The 16,361-nt window shown below is 38.5% G+C and overlaps 2 protein-coding genes across 2 annotated transcripts; both read left to right on the top strand.

Annotated features, from left to right (window-relative positions):
* Positions 1-6,247: 6,247 nt before the first annotated feature.
* Positions 6,248-9,860, top strand: LOC115920401 (b(0,+)-type amino acid transporter 1-like). The gene is made up of 4 exons (XM_030976144.1): positions 6,248-7,044; positions 7,579-7,704; positions 8,863-8,965; positions 9,812-9,860. Exons 1-4 carry the CDS (start codon positions 6,396-6,398, stop codon positions 9,858-9,860), a joined length of 927 nt encoding a protein of 308 aa, XP_030832004.1. The 5' UTR covers positions 6,248-6,395.
* Positions 9,861-10,244: 384 nt separating this feature from the next.
* Positions 10,245-15,348, top strand: LOC100890894 (large neutral amino acids transporter small subunit 2). Its single transcript, XM_030975100.1, has 6 exons — positions 10,245-10,780; positions 11,374-11,477; positions 12,390-12,486; positions 13,173-13,319; positions 13,976-14,150; positions 14,703-15,348. The coding sequence occupies exons 1-6, from the start codon at positions 10,709-10,711 to the stop codon at positions 14,774-14,776; spliced, it is 669 nt and encodes a 222-aa protein (XP_030830960.1). The 5' UTR covers positions 10,245-10,708; the 3' UTR covers positions 14,777-15,348.
* The last annotated feature ends 1,013 nt before the right edge of the window (positions 15,349-16,361 follow it).

Below are 16,361 nucleotides of genomic sequence, written 5' to 3' on the forward strand. Positions count from 1 at the left end.
ACACCCTTCAGGACTATCGCCTATTCAAATTACCGCGAAAAGGAAAGAAGGGAGGCGGAATATGTGTTCTCATGCGGGATATGTACACCTGCAAATCCAGACCGCATCTCTTTGAAACATTTGAGTGTTTGGAGATAACAGTCAAATCCACTGGCCAGGAAACCCTGTCAATGTTTATCATTTACAGGCCACCAGGCACACAGAAATGCCTTCCTCCAATAAGCTTTACATCAGAATTTTCAAAACTTCTGGAAACGGTAAACTTGTTGACAAGCCATGTTGTCATCTGTGGTGATTTTAACATCCATGTGGATGACCCTACAAAGACGGACACCAAGACTTTCCTCGACCTTCTTGACTCCGGTGGACTGAAACAGTTGATTTCTCAGCCTACCCACTCCCGAGGCCACACCCTTGATCTTGTGATAGTACAAGATGATGATGACTTCATTGGAGATGTTACCATCTGTGCATCAATGCCCTCTGATCACGCAGCTGTTATCTTCTCTGCAGCCCTATCCAAACCCTCTAAAAAGAAGAAAGCAGTGAAACTTCGCAAGCTCCGCAACATCAATCATGATCACTTTCGGAACGACATCCAGACCAGTTTTGCATCAGAGAGAAACCTGGAGAACCTGGCTGTCAATGACAAAGTAGACTTGTACAACAATACTCTTGGTGAAACTCTCAATCAGCACGCACCAGTCCTTCAGAAAGTTGTACAATTGCGCCCTCATGCTCCATGGTATGATCAGGCCCTGAAGGCTAAAAAGCAAAAGGTCCGCTCTAAGGAGAGAAAGTGGAAAAAGGGAAGTCCTAGATCAATTCTAGACAAGGAGGAAATGCAGAGAGCGGTAGCAGAGTATTACACATGTGTGAAAAATGCGAAAAAAGCATTTCATCAGAATTTGATCTCCAAAGCTAGCAGCAAGGAACTCTTTCAGATAGTTAACAAGTTGACAATTGAAAAACCAGGTCAACATTTGCCCTCCCATAGCACAAGTTTGGAGCTTGCACAAAGATTTTCGAACTTCTTTGTTGATAAAGTATGTCAACTGGAGATGGATACTGACTCTTCATCATCATCACTTCCCTACAATGACTTGAGGAAGACATCTAAACCAAGCTGCTCTTTGGAAAAGTTTCTCCCAGTGACTCAGTCCGACGTCGCTCGCATCATAAAGTCATCCAAGATCAAAGCTTGTCCCCTTGACCCTCTACCGGCAATGGTATTCAAGAACTGTGTCGAGGTTCTGCTCCCGGCTATCACTGATATCATAAATCAGTCCTTGCAGACGGGCATCTTTCCAGCTTCCCTCAAGTCCTCGCTCGTCATTCCCACACTGAAAAAACCCAGTTTAGAACCAGAGAGCCTCAATCACTACCGCCCCATATCTAATCTACCATTTCTTGGAAAAGTGATTGAACGTGTCGTCTGTAAGCAACTAATGTCATACCTTGATGGAAACTCTCTTCTGGCGTCTAGGCAGTCTGCCTACAGGCAGTATCACAGTGTGGAAACAGCCCTAGTAAGAGTCCAAATGATCTTCTCCAAACTTTGGATAGCAGAAATGAAGCAATCCTTGTCTTATTGGACCTTACCTCCGCATTTGATACGGTCGACCATCATATTCTTCTAACTGGGCTGAAAGAAAGATTTGGTATCACAGGCATTGCTGCTGACTGGTTAGCGTCATATCTTTCCAATCGGCAACAGCGAGTGTTGGTTGATCAAGCAACATCTGATCCAATTAGTCTTCGATGGGGCGTCCCCCAAGGATCAGTAATTGGCCCGTTGCTATTTGTATGCTATACAACTCCAGTTCAACAGATAATTCATGCACATGGCCTGTCCTGCATGATGTATGCAGATGACACACAGCTGTACATCTCTATGAACTCCGATGACAGAAATCGAGCAATCAGAAAGCTTGATGTGTGTCTTAAGGAGGTTCGAACGTGGATGGGAGGTAACCATCTCTTCTTAAATGACAACAAGACGGAAGTATTACATGTATCATCTCACATGAAGAGCAACCAGGAACTGCCACCTTTCTGCTTTGGAGAAATCAAGCCCGCTGAAGCTGTCCGGGACCTAGGGGTAGTCATCGACAAACATCTATCTCTTCGTCGCCACATAAATTTGGTGTGTCGCAGAGCTTCGTTCGCCTTAAGAAGAATTGGTGGTATTCGCCATCTCCTTAACCAGAAGACAACAGAAATACTGATCCATGCGTTTGTCACATCACTGCTGGACAACTGTAACAGTCTTCTCTTCGGCGTTCCGGACAAAGACATTTCCAAACTCCAACGAATTCAAAACTCTGCCGCCCGTCTTGTATCTATGTCAAGTAAAATCACATCACTCCCATCTTAAAGGAGCTCCATTGGTTACCTATTCCCGCACGCATCCACTACAAAGTTATCCTGCTCACATTTAAAGCAATCCATGGCCTTGCTCCTACTTACCTATCCGAGTTGATAGCCCAATATCTACCAACCAGATCACTCAGATCTGCCTCGCAAAATCTGCTAGTAATAAATAGAAGCCGAACCAAAACTTTCGGTGACAGGTCATTTGAATGTGCTGCACCAACCCTTTGGAACTCTCTTCCTAGCACTCTACGTGCTCAATCAGACAAAGACATGTTCCAGAAAGAGCTCAAGACATATTTGTTTAACATTTCCTTTTAATTTTGTACTGGTTCCAAAGGGTTGGTGCAGCACATACCATCTTTGTAATCATATTTATATTGTTGTATAATTATAATCATTTTCAAATATTACATGTATCACCTTTAATAGAAGCTATTTTCGATTTGTCTAATGTATAACGTATGCCTACTTGTAAGTTTTGATTATAATTATATGTAATTATTTCTATATATGTCTTTATTTCTATTGTCTTCTACATTTGTAAAGCGCATTGGTATTACCTTCGGTAATTAAATGCGCTATATAAGAGCTAACTATTATTATTATTATTATTTATGGCCTGTCACGCGATCGAGTTACACTTTTGCAAGGCATAAGTGAACCGGTAACATTGTTGAAGGTTGATGAACTGCGTAATTCTTATGAAATGTTACTTATTATATTCCTTCTGTACCGTACTAACCCTCTAACCCTCTAACATGCAAATATCCTGAAAAAATTCTCAAACAACAAAGATATTTATGATTATCTTTGAAGGCGTCACTGTGCAATACCCTCTAGCAGTAAATATTCCCAACCAATTTTTGAATTTTTCCAGCCGTTTTTTCATTGAAAATAAGAATTAAAACAGGCCTTAAAATCTTTTTCAACATTTTAATGTTGGAATGGAAAAACGAACCAATTCATTTGCTTTGTGACGATTTACATGATACCTACAATTTAATTAAATTATAATAATATAGTTGGGAGAATTTAGGAATCGATTAGATCAGTTGTTATCATTAATAAAGGTCTGTTTTCACTCAAACTTTCAGATTATCTTTAATTGTACATTTAGCATTGAAGTCGCTACCTTAGCACCATTTTCTCTTATCTGAACAATGTTTCCAAGTCCATATACTCTTTTATTTTGTTGTGCTGTGATAACATAATGAGGGCTCATATGCCTCCGGGTAATAGTGTTAAATTTCACTTTTGTGAGCCCTGGCCCACACGTTGCTCCCTCCCTTTTTCTCTTGTATTGTTTATGTATTGCATCATCTGTCAAAATGTATTTGTATTGTGCTTTAATGATTGACCTAATTAAATTAAAAAAATAAAAACATGATCACCGTTTCGCACAAAAACAAAGCGATATATATATAGAGGCTAAAACTGTTTTGAAAGTTGATTATTGCATGTATATACTTTGGAAAGTATATAGGAGAAGTTTGAAGTTTGAAGGGTATTGTAATTACTAATAAGGGCATTGTGTTTTGAAGATAGTCTTTCAAAGTTATTCTAATTTTGGCATAGATATAATTGCACTACATGCGCTAAATATCGCATATAACACTGAGTTACACGGCAGAATTGACCTTGTTTTAGTACAAATAGATTTGTGGTAAAATGACCAGGTCAAAGCAAGACCATTGTTTGAGGGGGTGATTATTTTCCATTTCCCTTTGAAGTTCAAGATTTCGAGGAACTGGCCGCTGGATAGCGTTTAATGACTAACTTCAAGGTCTCCGACAACCCATTAAAACGCGTTTTTCAAATTTAACACGTGCTTTCAGTGGATGTCGGCAAACTTGTTTCGTAAAACAATACCACGGTCTATATAGATACATGCTAATGATGTATTTATGTACCACAGGTGCTTACCTTTTTGACGGTTTTTTTTGTATACCGAATATAGTTGAGACCTGAATAGAAAACAATTTAGAATATCTTGAGAAATAAAAAGAGTGGAAACAAAAGATCAAAGAAGTTCAAATTTGTCCTGTTTCCACTGAGTCATCATACAGCTATGGGGAGCACTTCTTTCGAATGACGGAAAACACGGGGGAAGGGGGAAAAGAGAAAACGAGACAGAAAGAAGGGAAACAGGAAAGATATAAAATGTGTAAAAGATAGACGCCTCTCCTATAATTATCCTTCATTCATTTTCTATTTCTTTAGCCTTCTTCTCTCGCATTCACTCCAGAATATACTAACTCAGTAAGAATTTGTTCCCATCATATTTTATTTTATCATCAATGAATTGAAAATGTAGTGACTTGCAAGCACGCCAGCTAAGGTATTTGTTGCTTTGCCCGAAAGCAAAGTTCCCTCCGAAAGAATAGGAGTGAAACCCACCGAAATCATTGGTTCCATCGTTCGCACAGGTGCCCACTTCGGTGCACTCGACGACCGAACCCCCCCCCCCCCCCTCTCTCTCTCTCTCTCTCTCTCTCTCTCTTTGCTCTCTGTCTCTGTCCTCTCACTTTGTCTCTCGATCACTCACTCTCTCTCTCTCTCTCTCTCTCTCTCGTTTTCCCCCTCCCTCTCCCTCTCTATCTCGCTGTCGTATAAAGATATACATCCCTCTATTTAACTTTGACAGGTCTTTCTGGATGTATTCTTCCATTTAGAAATTAAAGTACTAGAAGCTCAGGATTGCATGTGCTTAATTCTAAACGTTCAGTTTGATTTGAGCAAAACCACACAATACAAAGAAGATTACTTATAGCACTGTCCATCTCGAAAAAGATTTTTAAAAAGAGGTGGTAGGTCCATGGTTTGAGGTAGGGTAGAAGCAGAGAAATGGGGATATAACATTATAAAGAGATGGAAAGAGAGAGAGGGGAAGTCGGATAAGATAAGATAAGATTTTATTTGACTCTATCGATCCCCTTCAGGGGTATGAGAGCACAACATAATTTACAACACAATACAGAAAGATATATAAAAACAAAGTAAAATATGATAATAAAATACATAGACATGATACATACATTTTTATATTTCTAAAACGCAATAAACATGAGCTAAAGACTAAGTATATTAAGTTATAAGTCTAAAATATCACGTGGTTTTGTTTGTCTACCACTATGCTAGGGTTACTCACAACAAACTGTCTATCTAAGTATAACTGCCTTTCTTTCTTCAAAAAAGGGCAGACAAAAATATAGTGAAATTCATCTCCAAAAACCTTTAAATTACAACAAGGACATTCATTTTCGATTCGGAATATACAAACTCAGAGAGGGTTTACCGATTGGAAGAGTGAGTGTGTGAGAGAGAGAGAGAGAGAGAGAGAAAGGGAGAGAGAGAGAGGGAGAGAGAGAGAGGGAGAGTGTAAGAGAGAGAAAGAGAGAGAGAGAGAGAGTGTGCGTGTGTGTGTGTGTGTGTGTGTGTGTGTGGAATACATGGAATAGAGAGATGGAGACAGGGTCGATGCGTTCGTGAGAAAGACTGGTATCCAAACACATCATCAATTCAAACATAATTATGTTCCTCATTTAGAAAAATCCATCTTGGACGCACGCGTCCTGGAATTATCAATGGGTTTTCATTGGACATGACAAAAGACAGAAACATTTCGTAAGAAATTCCATATTGTGTCTTTGCACGGTGGAGTCCATTGTGTTTTCGGTTCAGTGGTCGAGAAGTGAAGGCTGGGAACGTATATTAGGTGAAGGTAATAGAGATAAAAAGGAAGAATGCTGACAAACTCAATAATTAGAAGGGTGTTCGGAGAAACAGGAAGCTTTTAAGAACAATGAGTGTGGTTCTGGCAGATCAGATCACTGAGAATTGACCGTTTTGATTTCTCATCTTCTAAAGAAATCGAAATGCTACCAAATCACTATGGTTAATATAGCCGCCCTTAATTCTCTAAGCCTAAGGTATCTATGATACACTGGAGAAGCTTGTAACTTACAACACCAATGCAATACTGATTTGAAGGAAAAATTTAACGTGGAAACTTAAAGAAGATGGATTCAAATGAAAATGACTTCAAGCGTCGGACGTCACTCTCATCCAGTCTACGTCGACTTCAAAAGCGGCATGGCACGATGTCGGCAGGTGATCTGGAGCTTATCCAACACGACTACGCGCAAAACGAAACCGACGTCGAATGTCGACCGAATCCTGATGGAAAGTCCAGAGACAACGTTCATCATTCTTCAGAATCTAAAGTATCAAAAGCGAAGGAAAAACTTCTCGTGTTTAGAAGAAACTTTGGACCATTACATTGCACAGCAATACTCCTCGGCGTCCTCATCAGTTTCGGATCATTATTTTCAGTACGGGAAATTTTTGTGAATTGTGGGGGTCTCCTTCCCGCGCTTTTAGTATGGCTGTCTGCTGGAGCGATGATGTTCGTAGGAGCACAGTGTTACTCGGAGCTGGCGACGTCCATCCCCAAATCGGGCGGGGACTTCGTGTACCTCTACCACGCCCTCCCCACACCCATGCCCGCCTTTATGCAGGTGTGGATGGGCCTAGTGATGGGGTCTGGGGCAACTATTTCAGCTCTCGCGAGGATGGGCGGGGTCCAGTTCCTCAAGTTGGTGTGCAGACGGTGTGATGATATCGATAGATCTTCGCCGCTCGTCATCCTTGTCGCAGCCCTCATCATTTGTGAGTTGAAAAAAAAAGGAGAAATCGATTGACAGTTTTCATTTTTACACCCCTTTTGTTTGACTAAATAAGGGTCAGTTTCATAATTATAATCCGATCGTTGTAATAAATTATACATATTTGTAATTTCTTTGATGAATATAATCGAATCCAATATGAAATTACAGGTCATATTGTTCATATAATAATATCTTGAAAGTATCATCATTTCCATAATCAGATGACCATCACTGATTTTCCCTGTTATTAAAGTGTATATTTAAGATGAGTAAATCCCAACAGTGGTCAATGGAACATAGAAAATAATGTCGGTAAGATGAAATCGAAAACTTGAACATCTAAAGTAAGACTGGGAGGGGGAGGGGATCTCTCTCCTTCACCCGAGGACGTTTTCACTTTTAGCCTTTTATGTTTGTTACAAATATTAATTTTCTCTGAGTTAAATTCCAGCCGTTTTTTGCAACAGCACTCCAATCAAAATTTATTTTCTGCAAGGGAGTGTAATATTTAAAAAAAATTTATTTCGTCTTGCAGGTTTACTTATCATGATGCATTGTCGCAGCTCTCTCATATCAGCATGGGTTCAGGTAATCCTGACATGTATTAAGCTCGTCTCATTCACTTTCATCATCGTTCTTGGGTTCGTTCACCTCGCCACTGGTAGGTTGATTTTTATTTTAGGCTTTGTTTAAATAATTATTTCTTTGTTTGTTTGTTTGTGGTTTGTATGTGTGTGTGTGTGTGTGTGTGTGTTTGTTTGTTTGTTTGTTTGTTTTGTTTTGTTTTGTTTTGTTTTGTTGTTTTTTTTTTTTTTGGGGGGGGGGGATTAAGGTTATTGCTAGTGACTCATTTTGCGTCAACTCTGGATTCTATAGCCTGTCAACATGAAGGATTATTTCGGGAATCCCAGAAGCCCTATATCCAAACCCTTTCGGGGAGGGGCTGTCAATATAATTCAGATTGTCTTCATTTTTTTTTCTCGTATCATCATAATTATTGAATATTCCATATGAACATGCTTCGTGTCCCACTTTCGTCAACTATGGACTCGAGAGACAATCGAGATAAGCTTGTCAAAATGTAAGATGGTTTTGGGAATTCCATCAGCCCTATATTTGTTTCCTCGGGTAATATCAACATGCCTTCCTACTTTGTCTTATTTGCATCATTGTATGGTTATGCAATGTAACACATTCTAAGAAATTAGGTATATATTAACCAGCAGTGGATGCACAGTCTTAGAAAAAAATTTTTTCTCGGGAATACGATTTTGGGAATCCCTGGTCCGAAAGAGGAAATGGTTGGGCGGGATTTCATTCGATACACAACAATCTTCAACCTTAAGAAGGCCCAAGTTTCGTCTATTCTTTTCCCAATGGTGGTGGAGGGGTATGTGTCGGCGCCATATTATAATGGGCTTGAAATATTTTGAAATGTCTCATCTATCTTTACAAATATTTGTTGGCAAATCGGATAAAATATTTTATATTTACATGTATATACTTTTATTTTCTATAATCCTTTTTCTTGAATGTGTGTCATGTAAGTTGTGTGAAACATACCTGCCATGATGGAATAGAATGAATCTATAGCATTCTATAAAGTAGGCCTAAAAATGTATAAGAAAATGATTAGGCCTACATCCTATGGTTATCTCTGTTAACCAATCTGGACAAGTATAATTATATTGATTGAATGCAATCATTTTGGTATTTGAATAAATTTTGTAAAAATACATGTATATCCAGATTTTCTTTTTGTATCAAAACACCAGACTTTTCCAACAATTTTTGAATAAGTTGCCCTCTTTCTTAACAGGACGGACATCGAACTTGAGTGAAAATTTGTGGTATCCCCTGCCGACTAATGAGGCAAGTCCCATGGTGGCATTCGCTGTCACCTCCATGTCCTTCTCGGGATGGTAAGTCTTAAGAGATACAACAGAAACCCTTCATCATTATCTCCAGAATCATCATCATCATCATTAATATCATCATCACCATCACCATCATCATCATCACCATCATCATCATCACCATCACCATCACCATCATCGTCATCATCATCATCATCATTACCATTATCATTACCATTATCGTCAACAACATAATCCTCACCACCATTATCATCATCACCACCACCACCATTATCATCATCATCATCATCATCACCCTTATCATCATCATCATCATCACCACCACCATCATCAACATTGTCTTCATCATTATTACTCAGCCAAAGAATGGGCGGAATTTTTTTTTTTCGGGCAACTTTTACATAATAGCATGAGAAATGGCGATGGAATAGGCGTAGCGGTTATACATTACATGCACACATAGTCCAAAGTTAACAGGTTTCATAACACTGATCTAATTCCCAACTCCATCAATGCATTCACCGAATTGAAGCCAAATATAATGACATGGAGTAAAGTCATCGGAGCAAATATTGGAACACTCGAATGGACAACCATCATCGATTCTCAGAGAGTTGCAAATTATGTTAATGAAAATATTATGCAGTAGATCTATGGTAGTTTGGGGGCAAGTTCATGGTATATCCCATACGTTACCAAATGATATTTGATTGTTTTAATTATGGAATTGTTAACATGAATTGATATAAATATGATTTTATTTGATGTTTTGATACAGAAGTCAGATATACTGAAATTTTGGTTGTAATGATTTCGACTTTGTCCTTAGCGACGCTGTCGTTTTTTTTTACACCTAAAATTTCCATCTGAATTTATTTCATACTTTTCTAGGCAAACTCTCAGTTTTGTTACAGAAGAGATCAAGAAAACAGAGAGGTAAGTTTGATTTTGATTTATTCGTTTTCTTTAATCGTCAACAAAGTCCACCAAAATGGACTCTAAAATTGCATCTGGTCGTATTTGAGGTTGTAACAACTATCGTCTGTTCAGAGCCAGAAGGTGTTAACTCACAGACTTTAACAAAGGGTTAATACCTTCTGGTTCTCAACAGACCTCTCCTTATTGTGTTTGTCATAAAGTGATCAAAACAAGTTTACCTCAGGTCCAGGGCGCCGTTAGATAACAATTTTAAATGGGAAGGGTTTTGTGAAACCCAATCGCCGGCAAAGCTGTAGAAAGTCACTAGAAACTTACAACAGTCCCCGATTTTCACATAATTTTCCCGAAAGTTCATAAAAAAAGGTCAACAAACAAGCCCACTTCAAAAACGGATGTTAGAGAGACACGATGGTTCACTCCAGTTAAGAGCAATGGTCCGGGAGGTCCCGGATGCGAAACCAAATCAGTGCTCTACTGCCCTTTGGCAAGGCATTAACCATATTTCCAAGTCCCTCGCATAGGACTCAAAGCCGTTGAGCGTGAGAGCTCTAGCTCTTAGTATCATGAGACAAAATATACTATGTCGCAGAAGCGGGGGTAGCAAAACTGTCAACTTAATTCCTCTTCAACAAAAAAGAAATAGAAAGAATCACGAAACAGTATAATACTGAAGAAATATGTCAGTTTGTTAGCAGATTAAACAAGAAAATCGATTTCGAGTAAACTACATGTGTGTAAAAAAAAATGTGAAATTATGAACCACGAACCTGTCTCCGTTTCACTTTCTACCCCCATAGAAACATCCCGTATGTGACGTCATTCTCGGTTTTGATTGCTATTGCCTTATGTATGGCGCTCAACCTGTCATATGCCACACTCCTCACCCCGCACGAGTTACTATCCTCACAGCCCATCATCATGGTAAGGATCCATTTTGTATTCGAAATAGGACTGAATCATTTATGCGATACTAGATGGAGAGGCTGTCGTGATCCGAGGCTTCCTTATCGTAGGGTTTATACATCCAGGTCTCTTAGACCAAAACCACTATCATACGATGTTCAAGTTAATTTATTGTGAGCTGATTTAAACGAAGTAATGATAATTGGTAATGATAATGATGATGATAATAATAGTAATGAAGAATATAATAATAATTAAAATGAAAATGATAATAATGAAAATAATAGTAAGAAGAAAAGAAAAAGACGGGTAGGTGAAGAGAAAGAAGAATATTGATGTTAATAATGATAGTGATGATATTAGTAATGATAAATTCATGTAATAATAATAATGACAATCATCACCATTTTCGTAATAAAGAATTCTTTATTATAATGCATATCATAATGATGATTCTTAATTATGTATGCGCTTCCAAAGTTTGGGTATCGTCGGTTCGTCACCCTATCTTTATTATAACGTAAAAGGATTATTACCATTAAAAAAAGGATACGCTCAAACAGTTTACAAACATACTTACTCATTATTTCATGTATCCTTTTATTTGCCAGTTAATCGGACATAAAGTTCTTGGATCGTGGTATCGTCTCGTTCATCTACCTATTTTGGTTTGCACCCTCTCGGATATCAACATTATTATCTTAATAATCTCCAGGTTAGAAAACTTTTTTTGTTGAAATCCCTATTATTTTGGTTGAATAGGTAAATGGGAGAAGATGGCGAGACACAGTACCGTCACCCACAGCTTCATTAAGAATCGACATTGTAATGTTTCTGACCTGTGTTTTCTATTGTTAATGAATAATTACAATTTCCCTTTTAATATCAATTTCATTATGAAACTGCTCAAGTTATAGACATAACTAACTACCTTACCTACTTCTGATGTCAAAAACAATCACTGTGCGTTCATCTATTTCTTTTATGTTGTGTAATAATTTGATTGAAGCAACCGCATGTTATTCATTTGTCTATGTATCAGGCTCGACTACAATTCCATTGGGTAAATCATTTCAACCATTGTTTATTATGTATTATTTGAAATCAAACCTTTTGGTTGCAATGTAGAAATACAAATACTATGTGGTAAAGAGGTAGGCATAGTCGATATATCAGCCGGAAAGTCTATGCTGGATAGAAATGATTTTATATTTGAAGAAAAAAATGTTATACGTGTAGCAAAAAAACAAGAATACTAAATTCTTTTGTTTGTCAATAATGAAAATAACTAAATTTATAAATATAACAATGTGTATGTTTATATAAGAATACTGACGGCCTAACCATAAATATGTGGAAATACGAAGAAAAAAAATTGAATCATTTCCACAGGATACATTTATGAAACCTGGGGGGCGATTCACAAAACTTGTCATCAGTGACAAATGACAATTTGTGTTATAAGCTAGTGAAATCCTTGCTTCTGATTGGTTATCAGCAGATTTGTCACTTTCATTATTTGTCATTGGAAAAAGGCTCTGTGAAACGCCCCCCAGGGAGATGAGTGAGATATCTCAGTGGAAACAGAAATGCTATAATTTTTCATCTCATATGTATTTTTTTCTAGGATGTTTTTCTCGGCTGGACGAGAGGGGCAGGCCCCTAGTCTCTGGGGAATGCTCAGTCTCAGACACAGCTCCCCATCTCCAGCTATTCTTGTTATGGTGAGGTTGTTTCTGTTTCTTATATTCTGTATGTATAGAGGAGATGGGGTGGTTAGGCTTAGGAAATTCGGCTTGTACAAGTTTGAGATCAACCTTTTTTGTGGGGAGGGGGTGGGGTCTTTTTAGCCTTTTCAGTTTTATTAGTCTCTTCGTGGATGCGAATGATATAGTTTAAGCGGCTTTTAAAATCTGTTCTACTTAACTCTGATTCTCTGAGCAGAGTGTGTTTACATACTCAATCAGTTTGAAAGTGTTTTACCATGGTCCATGGTTTTACATTCTCTCTATATAGTATATACTCACGCGGTGAGGTATAAACCCCAATTCTTTCTGAGGACGATGACATGGGTAACGCCGTTACACACTATGTATGAATACAAATGGAACACAGTGTGATAAAACTATGGTAACACTTGTCTATGTCACTCTGTTCTTTCCGAGAAGGTGGATCCATAATTCATTCTAATTGTAATTTGACTATGATATTAATAACAAATATATAAATTCATACTTTGAAATGCCCGTATAATAATGTAACCTACTGAGCACATCGAAGCAATATCAGCTACTATTTTCAGCTTTCATGAATTATCCTGTAAACATATATTATTTACTGCTCACTGGTATACACTCCATGTTGTAAATATATTTATACTTGACTATGCTAATCATATGAAATTTTTCAGCTGCCCATCGCCCTCCTTCTCCTGCTCGTGGACATTACTCCTGTCTTGTCCACCCTTGGTCCATTCCAATGGCTGACCAGTGCGATGGTGGTAGCGACCCTTCCTATCTATAGGATACGATACCCCAGCCTGGAACGACCATTTAAGGTATAAGGAATGCCTCATAACAATCAACATTTCTTCTTTATGTTTTGTTTCCTCTTTATTAATACTTTTTAAGATTGTATGTCATGTGAGTCCATGCAGATCTTTTTTCTTCTTCATTTATTTATGTTTTTGGGGGAAAGGGTGGGCTTGTAACGAACAGTCACGTATCACGGGTGGCCCGTGGCATAATGTTAGTACACGTGAGAAAATGTGTTCCTCTAACTATGTATCTGTGCCCCCTTTCAAATTGGCAACCCTAAAGATATAAAAATGCAGTATCCCATCACCTTTTTTTGCCTGTCTTTCTTTAATTCTTTATGTTTTTCTTTTGTCAATTAGCACCTTAAAATGTGTTACCCCTTTTTTTCGGTCAGAGTTTTCTGTGTACCCATCTTTTTACAAAAATCCTAGAACGGAATTGCACTTTTTGGTTTCAGTGTTCGCCATTATGTCCGTGATTAGATGAATGTGTTTTTATCAGGTAGGACAAATTCATCTTAAATACAGATTTTATGAACATGTTTGATAATGTATCAATCAACTTATCTCTTTATTATTTTGTATTCAGTTTGGAAAGTAAACTTGGAAAATAATGATCTTAAAGAGAAATAATTCAATCAAATCAAATCTAATCTATAATCGTATTCATCTTGCAGGTTCCTCTGGTGTTTCCGTTCATCTACATTCTCTACTGTATATTTCTGACAACGCTAGCCGTCTACAACAATCCCCGTGTACTGGGCCTAGTTCTTGCTATCATAGTCCCAGCCTTCCCGCTTCAAATCATCCTCATCAGGTTCAAAAGACCGAGAAGATTTCTTAGATCAGTCGGTGAGGAAACAGCCTTTAAATTTATTTGTTTTGATCATTTGATTTGTATTTATAATCTTTTGAAAAAGAAGGTAGCATTCATTTCTGCTCGTCATTTTCGCATTTACCCCCCCCCCCAGTGGCGGATCCAGGGGGGGGGGGGCAGGGGAAAAATGTGTATTTTCAAATTTTTGGGAGGAAAAAAAAAAATTAGTGCTCACTACCCCCCCCCCCCCCCCCCCCCCCCCCACTGAGCAAAATATTCACGACTTTCATATTTCAGCACACTAAATTTCAAATTGATTTCAAATTTGGGCCCCCAGCCCTAAGAAATCCTGGATCTGCGCCTGCCCCCCCCCCAACTACTATTAGTATTGTCTATAACAATCATATTCGAAGCCTGCTCATTTTTAAATCTAACTTAAAGAGACAAACTCCTTAATCTTATTCAAATTTTTAAACGCAACTTGAAGAGAAATTGTTATCCCACATTGTAACAATCAATCATGATTGTATCTATAGCCTTCATTAATAAAGGAGTAGACATTAATATTTCAACTTTATTCCCTTTAGGACATGTGACCCGTTTTCTCCAGAAGCTGCTTCTGGTTGCTAAACCCGATGATGGACAAGCCACAAAATTTTAATCGGAGAATGGAACAGACTGGTGCTTTACTCGAAACATCCCATTTAACGCACCCGGCCATGATATGCTCCATGATTTTTCTAGAAGCTACACATCTGACTGAAAAATATGGTGGCATTGAGCAAAGTTACACATAGAAGTTCAGAAAGGAACAAAATGGCGCTACTACAACATCACGCCATGAAATTAATAATTGATGATCATGGTGATATTTAGGGGCCGACTAAGACTGAAACTAGACCCCGGAACTTCGATGCGACTGACCTACTGTTTGATCAATCAAATCGGAACTCCAGCCACTAATCGGCCCCTAATCGGCCCGCCACCGACCCTAAAGACAAAAGCCTACCAGTTAATTTGGAACACTATTCTTCCGATTTTCAGTCTACCTATAACAACGATGAGGATATTGATGGTGCTGCTGATGATGATGATGACGACGATGCTGATGATTGTTTCTTAGTATCCCGCCGGAATACTCGACTGCAGATCAGAGCGGTCGTGCCGCTTGCTAATATTTAGGTTTGACAGAATTCCGTTAGGGCATTCATTCGAATGGAAAAGACATCTGCTATTTTAAAAGACTTCTGAAAATGATATTAGGCTCTAGATCAATATTGCAGGGCTAAAATTAGTCCAATGCATGTATTCGCTGTTTTTTAACATTAAACAAATCTCCGTAAAAGGGGTACTTTTTCGCGCGACAAACTCCTGCCCGCCTTTTTCACACTGGAGATGGGTGCTTTCAAAAAGAGGGAACATGCATACGCGTACCCTAAATTACACTGAGTTGGGAGGGGGAGGAGGGGGGGGGGGGGGGGGGGGGGGAGCGGAGCCGGGCTCCCAATACATGGAAAATAAAAATAAAAAGACATTTACATCTCGATAGGGGGTGATGGCCGAATTCAGCATAAAGGGCTACTTTTATACTTGTATTTCCAGCAGCAATAAAGAAGTGAAATGGTTCATATTATTCCATACAGTTTCTTGTCGTCTTGTGTCATATTTTTCGTATAGCGTTTTATCAGACCGTTTACACGGCTGCATACGAGTTTGCTGACTATAGGATGAGGATGACTGCGCATTTAATTTCAACGAAGCCCCAGTCTTTTCGACGGCGTCAGAAATAATATTTTTCTTTTCTTTCTTTTTCTATTGTTAGTACTTTGAACCATGTAACAGCGCTATTTATAAATTATGTACATTGTACTGAAGCAATATTATGTGAGGGAGTGAAGCGACTGAGTTTTAGCAAATTTTCCCATTTCAAGCCCTAATAAAATAGTTTCTAATGTAGCTGACTCTGCATATTGGTAGATAATAATTACTGTCCGCGAAATACCATCATAGATCCGACCATACTAAAGATTTTTATGGTACAAAGTCCAGTTATTCTATGATGATACTAGGTCAATATTTCCAGGTCAATAATACATGTATTTATATTGACCTGGAAAACTTGACCTTTTATGACGTAATGCGTGGAATTGACATGCCGATCAATGTAATCTGGACGGCGGATCATCTGCTGGTTAGATCTTGAGCTTCAGCTATCTGGTGGCAGATTTGAGGGGGCACAACCGGGT

The sequence above is a fragment of the Strongylocentrotus purpuratus genome, unplaced genomic scaffold (assembly GCF_000002235.5).
Source record: "Strongylocentrotus purpuratus isolate Spur 01 unplaced genomic scaffold, Spur_5.0 spur5_scaffold_8, whole genome shotgun sequence".
Classification (NCBI taxonomy): Eukaryota; Metazoa; Echinodermata; class Echinoidea; order Camarodonta; family Strongylocentrotidae; genus Strongylocentrotus; species Strongylocentrotus purpuratus.

What these genes read in the sequence shown, in the direction of transcription:
- LOC100890894 (XM_030975100.1), top strand. Translation starts at nt 10,709, where the DNA reads ATGGCGCTCAACCTGTCATATGCCACACTCCTCACCCCGCACGAGTTA. An exon ending in CCTCACAGCCCATCATCATG is followed by an intron (nt 10,781 to 11,373) that starts GTAAGGATCCAT and finishes TTTATTTGCCAG; the next exon opens with TTAATCGGACATAAAGTTCT. An exon ending in ATTATCTTAATAATCTCCAG is followed by an intron (nt 11,478 to 12,389) that starts GTTAGAAAACTT and finishes ATTTTTTTCTAG; the next exon opens with GATGTTTTTCTCGGCTGGAC.
- LOC115920401 (XM_030976144.1), top strand. Translation starts at nt 6,396, where the DNA reads ATGGATTCAAATGAAAATGACTTCAAGCGTCGGACGTCACTCTCATCC. An exon ending in GTTCGTTCACCTCGCCACTG is followed by an intron (nt 7,705 to 8,862) that starts GTAGGTTGATTT and finishes CTTTCTTAACAG; the next exon opens with GACGGACATCGAACTTGAGT. An exon ending in TCCATGTCCTTCTCGGGATG is followed by an intron (nt 8,966 to 9,811) that starts GTAAGTCTTAAG and finishes ATACTTTTCTAG; the next exon opens with GCAAACTCTCAGTTTTGTTA.